The sequence below is a fragment of the Ursus americanus genome, chromosome 23, assembly GCF_024610735.1.
Source record: "Ursus americanus isolate L20-20 chromosome 23, mUrsAme1.1.p, whole genome shotgun sequence".
Taxonomy (NCBI): Eukaryota; Metazoa; Chordata; class Mammalia; order Carnivora; family Ursidae; genus Ursus; species Ursus americanus.
In genome coordinates this window covers 15,135,231-15,151,521 of record NC_142149.1, presented here as the reverse complement: position 1 = coordinate 15,151,521, position 16,291 = coordinate 15,135,231, and the positions used below count along the sequence as shown (strand labels likewise).

The 16,291-nt window shown below is 32.4% G+C and overlaps 1 protein-coding gene across 6 annotated transcripts in view; it reads left to right on the top strand.

The window, feature by feature from the left end:
- The window catches only part of TANC2 (tetratricopeptide repeat, ankyrin repeat and coiled-coil containing 2), a 354,211-nt gene that overhangs the window by 52,885 nt on the left and 285,035 nt on the right, over positions 1-16,291 (top strand). For all 6 annotated transcript variants that reach the window (XM_045814340.2, XM_045814338.2, XM_045814336.2 and 3 more), the window contains exon 2: positions 3,969-4,062. In XM_045814340.2, coding sequence (XP_045670296.1) covers positions 3,996-4,062 — 67 coding nt within the window. In that variant the 5' untranslated portion in view covers positions 3,969-3,995. The remainder of the gene's footprint in view (positions 1-3,968; positions 4,063-16,291) is intronic.

Genomic DNA, 16,291 nt, shown 5'->3' with positions numbered 1-16,291 from the left:
TAGGTGTTCTTTATATATCTTGGATATCAGTTCTGTGTTAGATACATGTTTTATGAACAATTTTTTCCAGTTTGTGATTTGCCTATTCATTCTGGTGATGTTATTTTTTTATGAGCAGATGTTTTTAAAAATTTTTTAAAGCCCAAATATACCCATTTTTTCTTTTATGGTTATTACTTTCTGCATTCTAAGAATCCTCTGCCTATCTCTAAATATTAAGGATATTTTCCTGTGTCTTTTTCTAAAAGCTTTATGATTTAGTGTTCATGTGTTGTTTGATGCTTGGTTTATTTTGAATTAATTTTCATATATAGTGTGAAGCACAAATCAAAGAGAATTTTTTTAAAAAGTGGATATCTATTTGTTCCACCACCACTTGTTGAAAAGACTTCTCTTTACTCATTAATGACTTAGTCCAAAAAAAAAAATGACCATATAACTGTAGGTCTTTTTCTGGACTACCTATTCACTGATCTGTCATTGATCTGCTTGGTGATGCTTATAAGAGTACTATACTGTCATGATTTCCGGAGCTATAGAGTAAGTCTTGAATTCAGGTTATATAAATGCTCCAGCTTTTTTGTTAGTTTCCAAGATTGCTTTGGATGTTCTAGGCTCTTTGTATTACTATATGTGCTTTAGAATGAGCTGCTCAATTTCTAAAAGAAAAAAAAAATGCCTGCTAGAATTTGAGGTTTTGTTGTCTCTTTAGGACATGATAGGGAGAATCAACGTTTTGGCAATATTGAACTTGCCACTCTGTGAACATGGTATATCTCTACTTCTTTAAGTTTTCTTTAGTTTGTTTAAGCAACCATTTGTAGTATTCAGTGTCCTTTATTATGGATTTTTGAGTCTTTGTTCATGAGGTATGTGGTCTGTAATTTTCTTTTCTTATATTTCTGTTAGGTTTGGGGATTAAGATCATGCTGCCTTCATAAACTATGTTTGGAAGTATTCCTTCTATTTTCTTAAGGAAATGGTATAAAATTGGTACTGCTTGTACCTTAAATGTTTGGTAGACTTCACCAGTGAAATAATCTGGCCCTGCAGTTTTCTTTCTGGGAAGAGTTCTGATAAGTTCAATTTCTTTAATAGAGATAGGGCTGCTTCAGATTTTCTGCTCAATTTTGTGTTGGTTTTGATAAGTTTTATTTTTCACAGTATTTGTTTTATGTAAAACATTAAATTTGGTGTAAAGCTGTTATAGTATCTTTTTAAAACAGCCTTTAGTATCTGAAATGGTGTCCCCCATTCCTTTCTGATATTGGCAATTTCTCTCTCTCTTTTTTTTTTTTATTAGCTTTGCTAGGGATTTATTAATTTTACTACTTTTCAGAAATCTGGTGTTTTGCTTCATTGATTTTATTTGGGATTTGTTTTCTATTTCATTCATTTCTACTCTTTATTCTTCCTTTCCTTTTGCTTTCTTTGATTTGCTGTTTGTTTTTGAACTTTTGAAATAGAAGCTTAGATACTGATTTCATCCTTCTGTTCTAATATATGCATTCTTTACATTTATTTACAAGCATTGTTTTAGTTTTATTCTCTATGTTTCCATAATTTGCATTTTCATTATCATTTGTTGTAAATATTTTAAAATTTCCATTGACTCATAAGTGTAGAAGTATGTCACTTAATTTTCAAGCAGTAGGGGAGTTTCTCAATTTTTAAAAATTATTCTCTTCTAGCTTAATTGCCTTGTAATTAGAGAACATACTCTCAAAGACTTAAGTCCTTTGAAATTTATTAAGACTTGCTTTATGACTTAGCCTATGGTTCATTTTGGTATGTATTTTGTGTATAATTTGTATATTCTGTTTTTATTTGGAAGAATGTACTATGTATATTAAGTCTAGTTGGTTAATCATGTAGTTCAAATCTGTATCTTAGTAAAAACTTTTTCATCTGATTGATCTTGTAGCTATTGACAAAGGTATGTTACTCTTTCATGTGATTATGGATTTGTCCACATCCTCTATTAGTTTTGTATATTTTTGCTTTATATATTTTCAAGCTCTGTTATTGGGTCCATTCATATTTAGAAGTATGATATATTTTTGTTGGTTTGACTTTTTAATTATTAAGAAATGTCTATCTTTTGTCGTGTTTATTGCCTTAAGTTGATTTTGTCTGATATTGGCATAGCTATGACAGCTTCCTTTTAATTGTTTTTTGGATGATATGCTTTTCTCATCTTATATTTAATATTTCCATGACCGTAAGTATTCTTACAACAGAGTGAATATTTAACATGATAACTATAATTTGAGTTTAAAGCTACCATCTTACTATTTGTTTTTATTTTACTGATGTGCACTATGCTTTTTCTCTCATTTTTTACCTTCTTTGGTTCAATGAAATATTTTAATTATTCTTTTTCTCACTTCAGTTAATCTTTAATGGCTATACTAGAAATCACTACATTGATTTTGAGTTATTGCAGTCTGATGCAGATTATTACTTCTGCTACTTCCTGCATAATGCAGATATCTTAAAAACTTTAACTCCATCTATCCCAGTTCTGAATTTTTTTTGTTATTGCTGTCACGCATCTTGAATCTATATATATTTTAAACTTAACAAGCTAGTAATGTAATTATTTTTATGGTCATTGTTCATCCATGTTTGCCAACATTTACCTTTTTTATGGCTCTTCCTTTTTGCATTTCCCATGCTTTTTTTCTAGTATCATTTTCCTTCTGTAGGAAGAATTCCCTTTTAGTATTTCTTTTACTGATAAATTCTTGTTTGTTTTTCTGAAATCACCTTTATTTCATTTTCTTTTTTTTTAGACATTTTAAAATTGTGACTAGATTTCTTGATTGTCACCTATTTTCTTTCAGAATTTTTAGGAAGTCATTCCATTGTCTTCTGCCACTCTTAATTTCTGTTGAAAGTTATGTCTGTCTGTCGATTGTTGCTTATTTAAATTTTTTATTTTTTTCCTCTAGCTCTTTAAAGATGTGGCTTTATGTTAGGAAATTTTTTGTTGTTATTATTTCAAATATTGGGTCTTTCTTAATTTTTCTCTCCTTTCTTCTGGGATTTCAGTGATATGTATGGTAGAACCTTTCAGTGGATTCCACAGGCCTCTTACTCTCTCTTAACATTTTCAACCTTTGTTTCTCAGTGCTTTGGTTTGGGTATTTTTTGTTGACCTCCGCTTTAGTTCATGTTTATTCTCTTCAATCTGCTGGAGGCATCAAGGACTGACACTTTGTGGAAATTTTGCTATGTAGAGTAAGGATATAGGAGCAGTAGTTGGACCATGTCGGAATAAAGAGAGGGACTCGCTTATTTGTTTTTGGTTAGAACATACTAGCATGTTTATGTTATGATTGGAATGATTCAGTAGAGAGAAAAAAATTAAAGCGTGTGAGAAAGTAAAGGAAGATTGTTTTTTGGCTAAAAGTCCTTGAGGAGGTGAGAGAGGACATAATCCAAAGCACAACTGAAAGAATTTTCCTTCAATAGAAGTGGGACATAAAGAGGATAGGTACTCATTCATGTGTATCAGTAGTCTTTGAGGTGGAATTCTGGCTTGGTCAGTGGAAAACATGCACCTGCTGTAAGTTTCTAGACTCTTAAACCTTGGGGGGGTGTGTGTGTGTTGGGAATATGGGAAAATTGTCCAAGAAAAGGGAGTCAAGTGAAAGTGTAGACTGTATAGCTACCTAATTCTTTATTCTATGGTGACTTTATTCTGTGGTGATTACATTCTTTGTACCCTTAGTGATATCTACCTTTATCTCTTAGGGTACTGAAAGTATTATAGTACACTTTTAAGGAAATACTAAAATGTTTAATTACTTTAAATTAATCAAATGTTTTTGTCATATTAAAATTTCTGTACTATATCTTTAAACATAGTTAATTCCTGATAGTGCATTTAAAATTAATTATTAATAGTATTTTGAATAGAAAATCAAGTTTTCTAATGTATTTTCCCATGTTTTATTTTTCAGTTTTGTGAGTACTAGAATAGCATAGCCATGTTTCGGAATAGTCTCAAGATGCTTCTTACTGGAGGGAAATCAAGTCGTAAAAACAGATCAAGTGGTAAGTGACTATGTTACATTTATTCTGTGTGATATATATATATTTTTAAATAATAATTTTTTATTATGTTATGTTAGTCACCATATAGTACGTCCTTAGTTTTTGATGTAATGTTCCATGAGGGAAGTTCTTTTAGGGATCTGAATTGGTGCTACAACTTTATATATTTACTTATTAAAAGGCTTATTTAATTTAGAAAGAAAGAAAGTTTACATTCCTCTAGGCTGCCGTACTCTTAATTAAGAGGTTGGAACACTTGAATACTTATCGGGAATAGTCAGATAAAAGTTTGTGGAGGAAACGTATTTATTTAAAATACATGTGAGAGTAATGCTTCTGTGCACTACTTACTAAAAACTTTCTAGACCTAAATTTACTTTTTGAATTAACATCTGAAATTATTTCAGTCCTAGGCACTGTTTGGGGAATGAGACTGTAAAAATAGAAATTGTCTTCAGAAGGTTGTACAGAAAGTGAAATATAAATTTTAGATTTGTACCGTCATTAAAATAAAGATTTTAAAAGTTGACTTAAGAATAAAGAGGTAATTCTTAGGCTTTTAAGGTAAAAACAGAAACTGTATATATACTTTTTTGGAGAAATGTTGATGAGAGATGTACTAAATATTTCTTTTCTGCTAATGGGTTATAGATATTTATTTCCTTCTTTTAATCTTTTCAATTTCTCAGTTTTTCTGCATTTTACAAGTTAATTTTTTTGATAGTTTTTGAGATTTGCCTTATAGTTCAGCCTATGATCAATTTTGGTGAATGTTTTGGATTCACCTGAAAATAATGTGGATTCTGCAATTATTGGGCACAGTGTAGTTAATGGTGGTTTTCAAATATTTTAGATCCTTACTTATTTTAAAGAAATTATTTACTAAGGAAGATATGATTAAATCTCACACTATGATTATTAAATTGTCTTTTTCTCCTTCTTGTTCCTGTTTTTGCTTTTTTTATTTGGAAGCTATTTTATTAGATACATTGAAATTTAGAATTGCTCTATCTTCCTGGTGAATTTGTTTCACCATAATGAAATGTCCTCTTTATTTCGAATAATGTCTTTGGTTTGAAAGCTGATTTTGTCTAATATTACTGTAGCTGTCCTAACTTTTTCTTGATTAGTGTTTGCATAGTATGATTTGTTCTATTCTTTTACTTTCAGCATTTCTATATAGCTATACTGTTAATAGGATATAGTTGAGCTTTCTTTATTCATTCAGACAAATTTTTTTTCTTAAGGGAGATGTTGGTTAATCCACATTAATTCAACCGATGATTTATTTGGGTTTAAATATAGCATATTACAATGTACTTTCTACTTGTCCTGCCTATTCTATGTTCTTACTCCTTTCTTGCTTTATTTTAGATTGATCAAAAACATTTTTTATTATTCCATGTCTCTTCCTTTTGACTTGGAAATTACATATTCTTGTAATTCTTTCTGTGGTTACCTTAAAGATTCAGATATCAAAGTCTGATATTGATTGGTACTTTTACTTTCTTCTTGGACAATGCAAGAGCATTAGATTCTTTTCACCTGTGTATGTATTTTAAACTCCACAAGACATTATTATTGTTGTTTTACGTAACCACCATTATTTAGGTTTACCTACATATTTGATCATTACCTTGATTTTCATTCCTTCCTTCCATCCCTCACTTTCTTCTAGATGGGATCACCTTTCTTTTTGTTTGGAGAAGACTCCTTATCATTTCCTTCCTGTGGCAAATTTACCTTTTTTTTAATGTGAAAAAGTCCTTATTTTGCCTTTATTTTTTGTAGGATGTTTTTGCTGGGGGTAGAATTCTAGGTTGGTAGTTATCTTCTTTCAGCACTTTCAACTATAGTTCATTGTCTTCTGGCTCCTTGAATTATTTTTGGTGAGAAGTCAGTTGTTAGTCTAATTGCTGCCTCTTTAAAGGTGATCTGTCTTTTTTCTCCTTTTTTTTAGTTTTCTAGATTTACACTGATGTGCCTAGGAGTGGTTTTCTTTTTTTTCCTTCCTTCCTTTTTTTTTTTTTTTTAATTATTAAAGTACAGTTGACATACAATGTTATATTAGTTTCAGGTATGCAACATACTCATTGCTCACCATGGTAAGTGTAATCACCATCTGTTGCCAAACGATATTATTACAGTATTACTGACTGTATTCCCTATATTGTACTTTCCATCTCCGTGATGGAAATTCAGTTATTTTATAACTGAAAGTATGTACCTCTTGATCTTCTTTACGTATTTTGCCCATCCCCCAAACTTGTCCGTTTTGGCTGCCACCAGTTGGTTCTCTGTATTTATGGATTTGTTTCTGTTTGTTTGTTTGGTTGGTTTTGTCTTTTAAATTCTACACACCAGTGAAAACAAATGGTATTTGTCTTTCTCTGTCTGACTCATTTCACTTAGTATAATACCCTGTTCCATCTTTTTTTTTTTTTTAAGATTTTATTTATTTATTTGACAGAGAGAGAAAGCACAAGCAGGGGATAGTGGCAAAGGAAAAGGCTCCCCATTGAGCAGGGAGCCTGATGCGGGGCTCAGTCCCAAGACCCCGGAATCATTACCTGAGCTGAAGGCAGATGTTTAACTGACTGAGCCACCCAGGTGACCCTTTTAGTGTGTATTTCTTAAGGACAAGGAGATTCTTTTACATAATCACAGTATATTAATCTCAGACAGTTTAACATTGATATAATGCTTTTATCTAATCTATCATTTTCCAAGTTTTGTCAGCTTACCCAGTAATTTCCTTTGGAGAATTTTCTCCCTTGTTTCCAAAATCTAATCAGGATAAGCCATTGCATTACTGGTCATGTCTTTTTACTCTCATTCAAATTGAAATAGTTTTCTGCCTTTTTGGACAGTTTTGAAGAATAAAGGCTCTCTCTTCTTTTGAAAATAAGCAGAATGCCCCTGATTTTGTGTTTGATTTTTTTTTTTTTTTTTTTTTAATGATTAGAGGCAGGGTATGTATCTCAGGTCTGAATGTTACTTAAATGTATGTTTTTTCTTCTTGGGGCATCACAACCAGAAGCAGACAATATCTCTCTGTCATTCATTAGTGATTTTGATGACCAAATCAAGGTATTCTCCAGGTTTTTCTGCTATATGGATACTTATTTTTCCCTTTCAACTTAAAAACAATTGACAGATGGACACCATTTTATTCTTTATATAGTTTCCAATTCTTTGTCAGTATTCTCAGTCTTGTCTCTTATCTCCGCAAATGTAGTAAATGTATATTTTTATCTCTATTTATCATCTTAAAATCTGTGTCTGATAACTAAATATGTCTGTTGTCTCTTTCTTTTGGTTTTTACTAATGTTATTTCATTTCCTCCTGTGTCTAGTTAATTTTTGGAGTAAGCATTTTATTTTGGATTAAATTTTAGGTTAAAAAAAGATTTTATTTATTTATTAGAGAGAGAGAGAGAGTGAGCACACAATCGGGGAGTGGCAGGCAGAGGGAGAGGGAGAAGCAGGTTCCTTGCCAAACAAAGAGCCTGACACGGAGCTCGATCCCAGGACTCTGGGATCATGACCTGAGCCAAAGGCAGGTGCTTAACCGACTGAACCACCCAGGCACCCCTGGATTAAATTTAGATTTGAAGAAAAGTTGCAAAGATAGTACAGACAATTCTCATATACCTCTTAACCCACTTTTACCCATTGTTGCATCTTATTTATCATGGTCCATTGTCTAAACTAAGAAACCAACGTTGGTACACTGCTATTTACTAAACTCCAGATTTTTATTTGGCTTTCATTAGTTTTTCCATTCATGTCCTCATTCTGCTGTAGAATCCAATCCAGAGAACTGCATTGCATTTAGTTATTTTGTCTCCCCAGACAGTTTGATTGAGTTTGGCAGAAGACAATAATTGACATCATTCCACTGGTCACTTTTTGATTACACACACACACACACACACACACACACACACACATACACACGCTCATATATGTCAAGCTGCCTCCAAATTTGACATTTAAAGAAGTGGTTTGTCCAAAATTTGTTTTGTGGCCTAGAACCATGATTTTCTTAGACACCTTTAGCTGTTCACTTTTGATACCAGCACCAGCATTTCTCTCACTTCACAGCTATTACTTCATATAAGATAACTAGTAGAAATCAATAAAGCCGTAATAGGGTGCAGTTGTGGATAGTCTTTTTGCCTTGAGTACCAGGTAAGTAACTTATGCGTACATACTACCCTTATTAAAGGTAGGCATCATATTTTCCCTTTAGCGAAATTACAAATTATTGTATGCAAGTCTTCTGAGTAGTACTGCTCTAGTAGAGATATTATTAAATTCATACATATCAAGGTTCTACTGTAGTGTTAAAGCTAATTCCTTTGATTTACTAGGTATTTAATTATATCAATAAAGATTTTGGGAGGTCTTATTTTAGTATTCTTCTCCATGGTTTTTCATGTGAAATGTTTATAATTTAGAGTAGTTACAAGTTAGAGTAGTTATAAAAATAGTGCTTTGTATTCTGTGTGAAAAGAACCCTATTTGTAGAGAAGCAGCACTTTTCTTCAAATGTACTCCAAGGCAGGAAATTCTAGAGCAGGAATAAATTTTATATTTAAAAAAAAGTGTACTTATGGAATGACATCATTAGTGTTTTCATCATTATTTTTTTCTTTAATTGTTAATAATTGGGTGGACTTTATTCTTTATATTAACTTTTGTTCATAGCTTATTTTTCAGATTAATAAGGTGAGTTTCCTCATAGGCATAATTATTTGTTTTGTATTAGGAAACCAACAGTTAAAAAAGGATTTGTAATAAAGGGAAGTTGTTATAATTTGTCTTTTAAATAGTTGATCTGAACTTTTGTGTAGGCCACTAGATAAATACTTCACAGAAATAGATTTTATATAATAATAAATGAATTTTCTCAGTGTTTCTTTCCTAAAGACATATGAATATCAGCTTTGAATTTTATAACTTAATTCATATTTTTCATGTAAAAATTGTTCTTGATACGTGTAAGACTAGGTACTCCTAAGTTTTTATGAAAAAACAATTATATGACTCTCTTGAATTATGAGTTATAAAGGAAATATATGTGTTTCTATGTTGTTTAAGTTATATGTTTATATATATCTTTTCTTTGTCTTAACCTTTTTACTTAAAATCATGCAAGTAATAAAAGTTAAAATATGGTTCTTTGATATGTATTAATGCTATTACTTGCTATCATTGTATTGGTAAACCATCATTCAAGTATGAGCAGATAATCTCAGATATTCAAGGACTCAGAAAGTATAGTAACCCAAGTGTCACAAAGCTGTTGGGAGAAAAAAACTGGAGACTGTCTCCCAGCAAAGTAAAAAATAAATGTGAAGAAGACAAGAGGTATAGAAAGAAAAGTGAGCCAAAGTAAGTGAGTAAAACTTATAGTTAAATACAAATAATCACCAGGGGCATGTCGGTGGCTCAGTTGGTTAAGTGTCTGCCTTCGGCTCAGGTAATGATATCTGGGTCCTGGGATTGAGCCCCCCGTTGGGCTCCCTGCTCAGCAGGGAGTCTGTGTCTCCCTCTCTCTCTGCTCCCCATCCCCCCTTGTGTGTGCTTTCCTCTCTCAAATAAATAAATAAATAAATATTTAATAAATAAATAATCACTGATAATATGCTACAACAAGTAGAATTTATGCCAGGAATGCAAAGATGTTTATATATTAGAAAATCAACAGAGGTTTTTAACTTAGAAAAAGTTTTAGGGGTGCCCCGATGGCTCAGTTGGTTAAGCGTCTGCCTTCAGCTCAGGTCATGATCCCAAAGTCCCAGGAACGAGCCCGGGTATCTGGATCCCCACTCAGCAGAGAGTCTGCTTCTCCCTCTGCCTCTCCCCTCGCTGCTCTTGCACTTTCTCTCTCTCAAATAAATAAATAAAATCTTAAAAAGAAAAAATTTAAAAACTGTATTGTTTTATTATTATATTCTGAAATGACATTTTATAAAACTGAGCAGCCATTAAAAACATCATCAAATAGAAAAAAGGTACTTTAAATATAATAGAGGCTAGTCATCTAAACATTATACTAAACAAAGAAATACAGCAGCCACTTCTGTTAAAACAGAAACATGATAATGATTTCTCCTATTACCCTTCTTTTTCACAGTTGTTTGGAAAGTTCTAGTATACAATAAAGACATGAAAATAAAATTACTAGTATAAATATTGGAGAAGAAAAGACAGTGTCATCTTTATATTAGAAGCATTTGCTACCGGTAGTTTTTTTCCTTTCCTTTTCCTCTTTCTTTTTCTTCTTCTTCTTCTTCTTCTTTTTTTTTTTTTTTTGGTCCATAAACCATAAAAGTTAATTAAAATCTTCATTGCTCTTTGAATAATGAATGATGTTCATAATAAAGAAATATATACAATAGTATTTAATGCAAATATATTTATACTGTAAAAATATCTTTTCCCTTCCAAGGACAGTATGTTTTATTTCACTGATAAACCGTGAAATTACAACATAAGTTTTTCAAGGGTTTTTACCTTTTCTCTAATGTGTTTTAACAGAATTTTGTTAAAAAATACACTCGCATTTAATAAGAGGAAAGGATTTTGCTTGTTTAATTTAGAGCTATAAAATCTTTTGTAATAAAACCTAAACCTGTCATATTTTTGTTCTCTATTATTTCCCTTTCTGTTTCTCTGCCCATCAATTTCTCCAATTTGTGGTTGGCTGTTGAGATACTTAACCTCTTATGAAATTCACTTGTCCCTTGCCAGTTAAGATAGGTTGGCATGGAATTTGAGGTAAAAGGGCGTTAGAGGAAGTGACAGAATGTGGTCATATAAAAGAGAATAAGGATTCTCATTTGGGTGGTAGAGGACAGTGAGCTATGAAAAGAAATGTGGCTGGAGAATGAAAAAAGTGGTGAGAACCTTGAAATTACATCTTCAAACAAGTCTGATTTAATTGGTTTTGTTTATATTTCTGATATTTGTAGCAGTTCAGAATTAATGACACTTCTCACCAGATAGACATATATACTCACACTCATGTTTTCACATCTATTCCCAGTTTTGTTTTCATCCTTTTTTTTTCAAAGTTGTTTTAGAGTTGTGCTAGCGTCACAAGATGAATTGTCATGGTTTCCATCTTTCACTGTGTTTTATGTATCATATAAATTACTTGTTCCTTGTAAGTGTAGTAGAACTCATACATAAAAATGGCTGGCCTAGGTCAGGTGTTGGGGTTTTTTTAGACGGTATTTTCTATTTTATTGTCATTCATAGAATTAGGTTTCCTTTAGGCAATTTGGATAGTTTGTTATTTTCCTAAAAAATTTCCATTTCATTGAGATTTTAAAATGTATCTACATAAAGTTATATATATTATGGCCATTTGAAATTAATTTTTGCCTAATATTATTTTCATATTTCTTATGTCTCTGCTTTGAGGCTTATTTTTTATTAGCTTTTTCAAAAGATGTAGCTCTTTGATTTATTAATTTTGTTTTTTTCTTGTTTACATTATGAATTTTCCTGATATAGCTTTTACCATATTCCATAAACTTTGATATGTAATATTCTCATTAACTTTTTACATAGTCTGTATTGTTGATTTTCTTTTTGACCCAAGTAATTTAATCAGTTTAAAATTTCCCAAGTGATTGATCTTTTTTGTTTGTTGTTTACCCTTTGTTATAATTCTCTCGTTTAATGCACAGTGGTTAGAAAATGTGGCCTGATCATTTACTTCTCTTTAAAGTAGTGACTGATGAACTGCCTCCTGTAAACAAACCATCTGTATGTATAAATAAAGTTTTATTGGAGCTTAGCAACACATTTGTGATAGATACTGCACAGCCTACAGTCCTGAAGTATTTACTATCTGGCCCAATAAGAAAAAAGTTCACCTTGCTTTAAAGTATTGGAATTGACTTTTCTTGGCTGAATTTTGATCAGATTTTATAACTAGTGGACTCTGGAAAATAAAGTGTGTTTTCTATTGATAGGACAAAGTTTACTATATTTATTAAGTAAACTAATTTTTTAACTGCTAATTTTTTAAGTACTAATTTTATAACTCCTATATGTTAATTTCTTTCTTTCTTTCTTTCTTTCTTTCTTTCTTTCTTTCTTTCTTTCTTCCTTCCTTCCTTCCTTCCTTCCTTCCTTCCTTCCTTCCTTCCTTCCTTTCTTTCTTTCTTTTTTCTTTTGGCTTAGTTGAATGTCCAGTACTTTTTGCCTTAAATTTATCCGGATTTTGTATTTAAGGTGTATCTCTTGTAAATATGTATTTTTGTCTTGTTGTTAAGTCCAATTTGATTTTCTATTCCTAAATTGTATAATTAGTCCATTTACATTGACTGTATAACTTGGTATGATTTGGTTTAAGTCTCTCATCTTGCTCTTTGTTTTGCATTCCATATGTTCCTTGTTCTTTTTCTCCCTGCTTCCTGTCTTTTTAAAGATTTATCAGGTTTTTTTAATACTCTATCCATTTTTCTTGGCTTTTTAGCTATACCTTCTTGGAATTTTTTAAAAGAGATTACACAAGGGATTACAACATACGTCTTTAACTTTTTATGGTTTAACTTGAATTTTTATTTTACTACTTTGTTAACACTGTAATGACCTTATGATATTTAATTCTATTTATATCCCACTCTTTTGTATTCACTTCTGTAGTATATATTTCACATTATATTACTGTTGCTTTACGTAGTCAGTAGTCTTTAAGATTTTTTAAAAATGTCTTTTATATTTAACCATATATTTACCTCTTCTAGTGTACTTCATTCCTTCTTACAAAATGACGTTTTATCTGGGATTCTTCTTCACCCTGCAGAATTTCCTTTGCTTTTCTTGAAGTGTAGGTCTGCTGGCAGTGAATTATCTCAGTTCTTGTTTCCCCATGATATTTTAATTTTCCCTTTATTTTTGAAGACTATTTTCCCTAGGTATGAAATTTTAGATTGGTAATTTTTTTCTTTCAACACTTTGAAGATGTTATTCTATTATCTTTTGACTCTTAACTGTTTCTGATGGGAGGTCAGCCATTATGTGTTGTTTCCTTTCCCCGCACTCCCCCCCCAGCCCAAAAAACTTGGAATGTAATGTGCCCTGTTACTTAATTTGGTCTATTTGCTTTGAATTTTTTTTCTTCATTTTGGCTTTTAGCACTGGGCTATGATATTACCTAGGCGTGTAATTTTCTTTCTGTTATCTTTTTTGGATTTTGGAGAGCTTTAGTTTATGTGTTGATGTCTCATCAATTGTGTAAAACCTTAGCCATTATTTCTTCTATTTTTTTTTCATCTGTGTTTTGGAACTTTAGTTTGTATATATTAGATTCTTTGATATTATCCCTCATGTATATTGACTGTGTTCTTTTTGTTTTTTGGACTTTTTTTTTTCTCTTTGGTTAATTATGTTGGGCTGTCTTCATGTTTATTGATACTTTCTTCTGTTGTGTCCAGTCAGCCTTTAAGCCCAGTTAGTTAATTTTAACAGCATTTTTCAGTTACAGAATGTTCACTTGGTTCTTTTAAAGATAATTACATTTCTCTATTGAAAATTTCAGCCCATTTTTTTTCATTTTTAACCTCTTTTTTCCCCTTAACTTATACATAATAGCTAAAAATAGCTTAATAGCTGACATCTCTGCTAAGACATATAGGTCCATTTATGCATCTGTTTCTATTAATTATTTTGCTACTTGATTATGAATCATATTTTCCTGCTTCTTCACACATCTCAACATTTTTCTTTTGTTTATCAGACATTGTGTTTAAAAGAACCATAGTGTCTGGAGTAAATAATATTTTTCTCTAAAGAGGGAAAGACTTTCTTATGTAAGGCATCTGTGATGAGAGTCTGATCTTTGGATTTGATGGACTATTGAAGTGAATAAGGGCTAGGTTATAGTTTAGTTTGTTTCAATTCACATGTATTCCATATGTCTGGAGTGAGATCTCTTCTTTGTGTATGTCAGTCCTCACCCTTTAGCAGGACTCTGGCTAATTCCATCTGATTATGAGATCATCGTCAACTCTATTGTCAGGCTTTTAGTCCTCCATGTTGTTGCCACCATGAACTTGGTAGAAATCCTGTGTGGAGAATCAGTGGGCATGGAGACCTAGCTTTGAATATAGGATTCCTTCATCTTCTATATCAGGAGCTGGTGAACTGTGGCCTGCAGGCTAAATCTGGCCTACCACCTGTTTTTCTAAACAACATTTTATTGGGACATAGCCATACTCACTTGCTTATGTTTTGTCTATGTCTGCTTTCATGTTATAACAGCAGAATTCTGTAGTTATAACAGAGACTAAAATGTTTAATCTTGGGGCGCTTGGGTGGCTCAGTCGGTTGGGCACCTGCCTTAGGCTCTGGTCGTGATCTTGGAGTCCCAGGATCAAGCCCCATGTCAGGCTCCCTGCTCAGCGGGGAGTCTCCTTCTTCCTCTTCCTCTGCCCCACCCCCTGCTCCTCTCTCTCCCTCCCTCCCTCCCTCTTACATAAATTAATTAATTAATAAAATGTTTAATATCTGGCTCATTACAGAAAAATTTGCTAACCCCTGTTTTATACCATCAAGCCAGTTCACACAGTAGATAAAAATTTTGCTAATTTCTCTTTATCACTCTGTAGTCTCTGCCTGTAGCAGACCAGTCTTCCTCCTACTACTCATGCTTTGATTTTGTAAATGACCATAGCAATCTGAAATAAACTTCATCAGATCATATCACCCCTAATCTTAGAACTCTACAATAAGTATCAATAGATCTTAGAATACAGTTAGAAGTCTTTCACTAAGCTTATAGAGCCCTTGGTAATATAAACACTACCTAATTCCAACCTTCTTTTTTTAAAAATAGACTTTAAGGGTGTGCTTGGGTGGCTCAGTTGGTTGAAGTATCTGACTCTTGATTTGGCTCAGGTCATGATCTCAGGGTCGTGAGATTGAGCCCTACGTGGGGTTCCATGCTCAGGTCAGCACAGAATCTGCTTGGGATTCTCTTTCTCCCTTTCCCTCAACCCTTCCTCCTGCTCGTGCATGTGCGTGTGCTCTCTAAATAAATAAATAAAATTAAAAATAGACTTTAGGGGCACCTGGGAGGTGCAGTTGGTTAAGTGTCCAACTCTTGGCTTCAGCTCAGGTAGTGATCTCACAATTGTGAGATTGAGCCCTGCATCAGGCTCCACACTCAGTGCAGAGTCTGCTTGAGATTCTCTTTCCCTCTCCCCCTCCTGCTCATGCTCTCTCTCTTTCTCTAAAATAAATAGATAAATCTTAAAAAAAATAAAATAGATTTTATTTAAAAAATAAAATCCATTTTATTTTTTAGAGCACTTTTATGTTCATGGCAAAATGGGGGGAAGATACTGAGATTTCCCATATGCCTCTGCCACACACATGTGTATAATATTCACTGGCCTTTCCTCTCAATCTCCACACTGGTCTTCCTTTTCAGCCCCTACCATGTTCAGACTCCATCCAATAACCATTTCTGTCCTGAGAGTATCTACCATTTTTTGAGGTACTTTACTTTTTTGATTTGGGTTTTTGTCAATCTTTCTTGATAAGTGTAAGCCCTACAAGTTTACTGTCTTATTTCCAACATCTAGAATATGCCTAGAAATTAGCTCTATAAATATTTGTTGAGAGCGAACAAATATACTATTTTCTCTCACTATCATCCTGCTGCCATATTAATTTTCTTAGTCAAAAAAGTCTTAGCTTGGCAGGACCTGGCCTCACCTAACTTCTCAAGCCTTATTCCCTGTAATTCTTATTAAGAAACGTCCTACTTTATCTAAATCAGACTTCTAATGCTTTATATTATTAATGCTGTACCCCTTTGATCATTATATCCACTCCATCTGGAATAAACTTGCCACTTATCTTCGAGTTACCTCTTTAATCCTATCTAATCAATCATTTAAGTCCAGCTTATGTCTCATTTTAGTTCACAGTCTTTTGCCTCATGTGCTATAGTGCTTATTGCCTGTATTCCTAATATGAAACTTTTATTGTTCATGAACTTTCTAGAAATGTTTTCCTAATATAGTTTAACTATCATAAGGGTAAGGGATGTACACTTCTGTCTGTTCTCCCATCAGTTCAGACTATCACTGTATTTACATTTATATATCCATATTTCATTGAAAATGAATATAAGAGGTCATGTAAAGTTATTGTCTTTGATGAAGCGTGTATTGAGTAACTGGTACTTTACATTTGC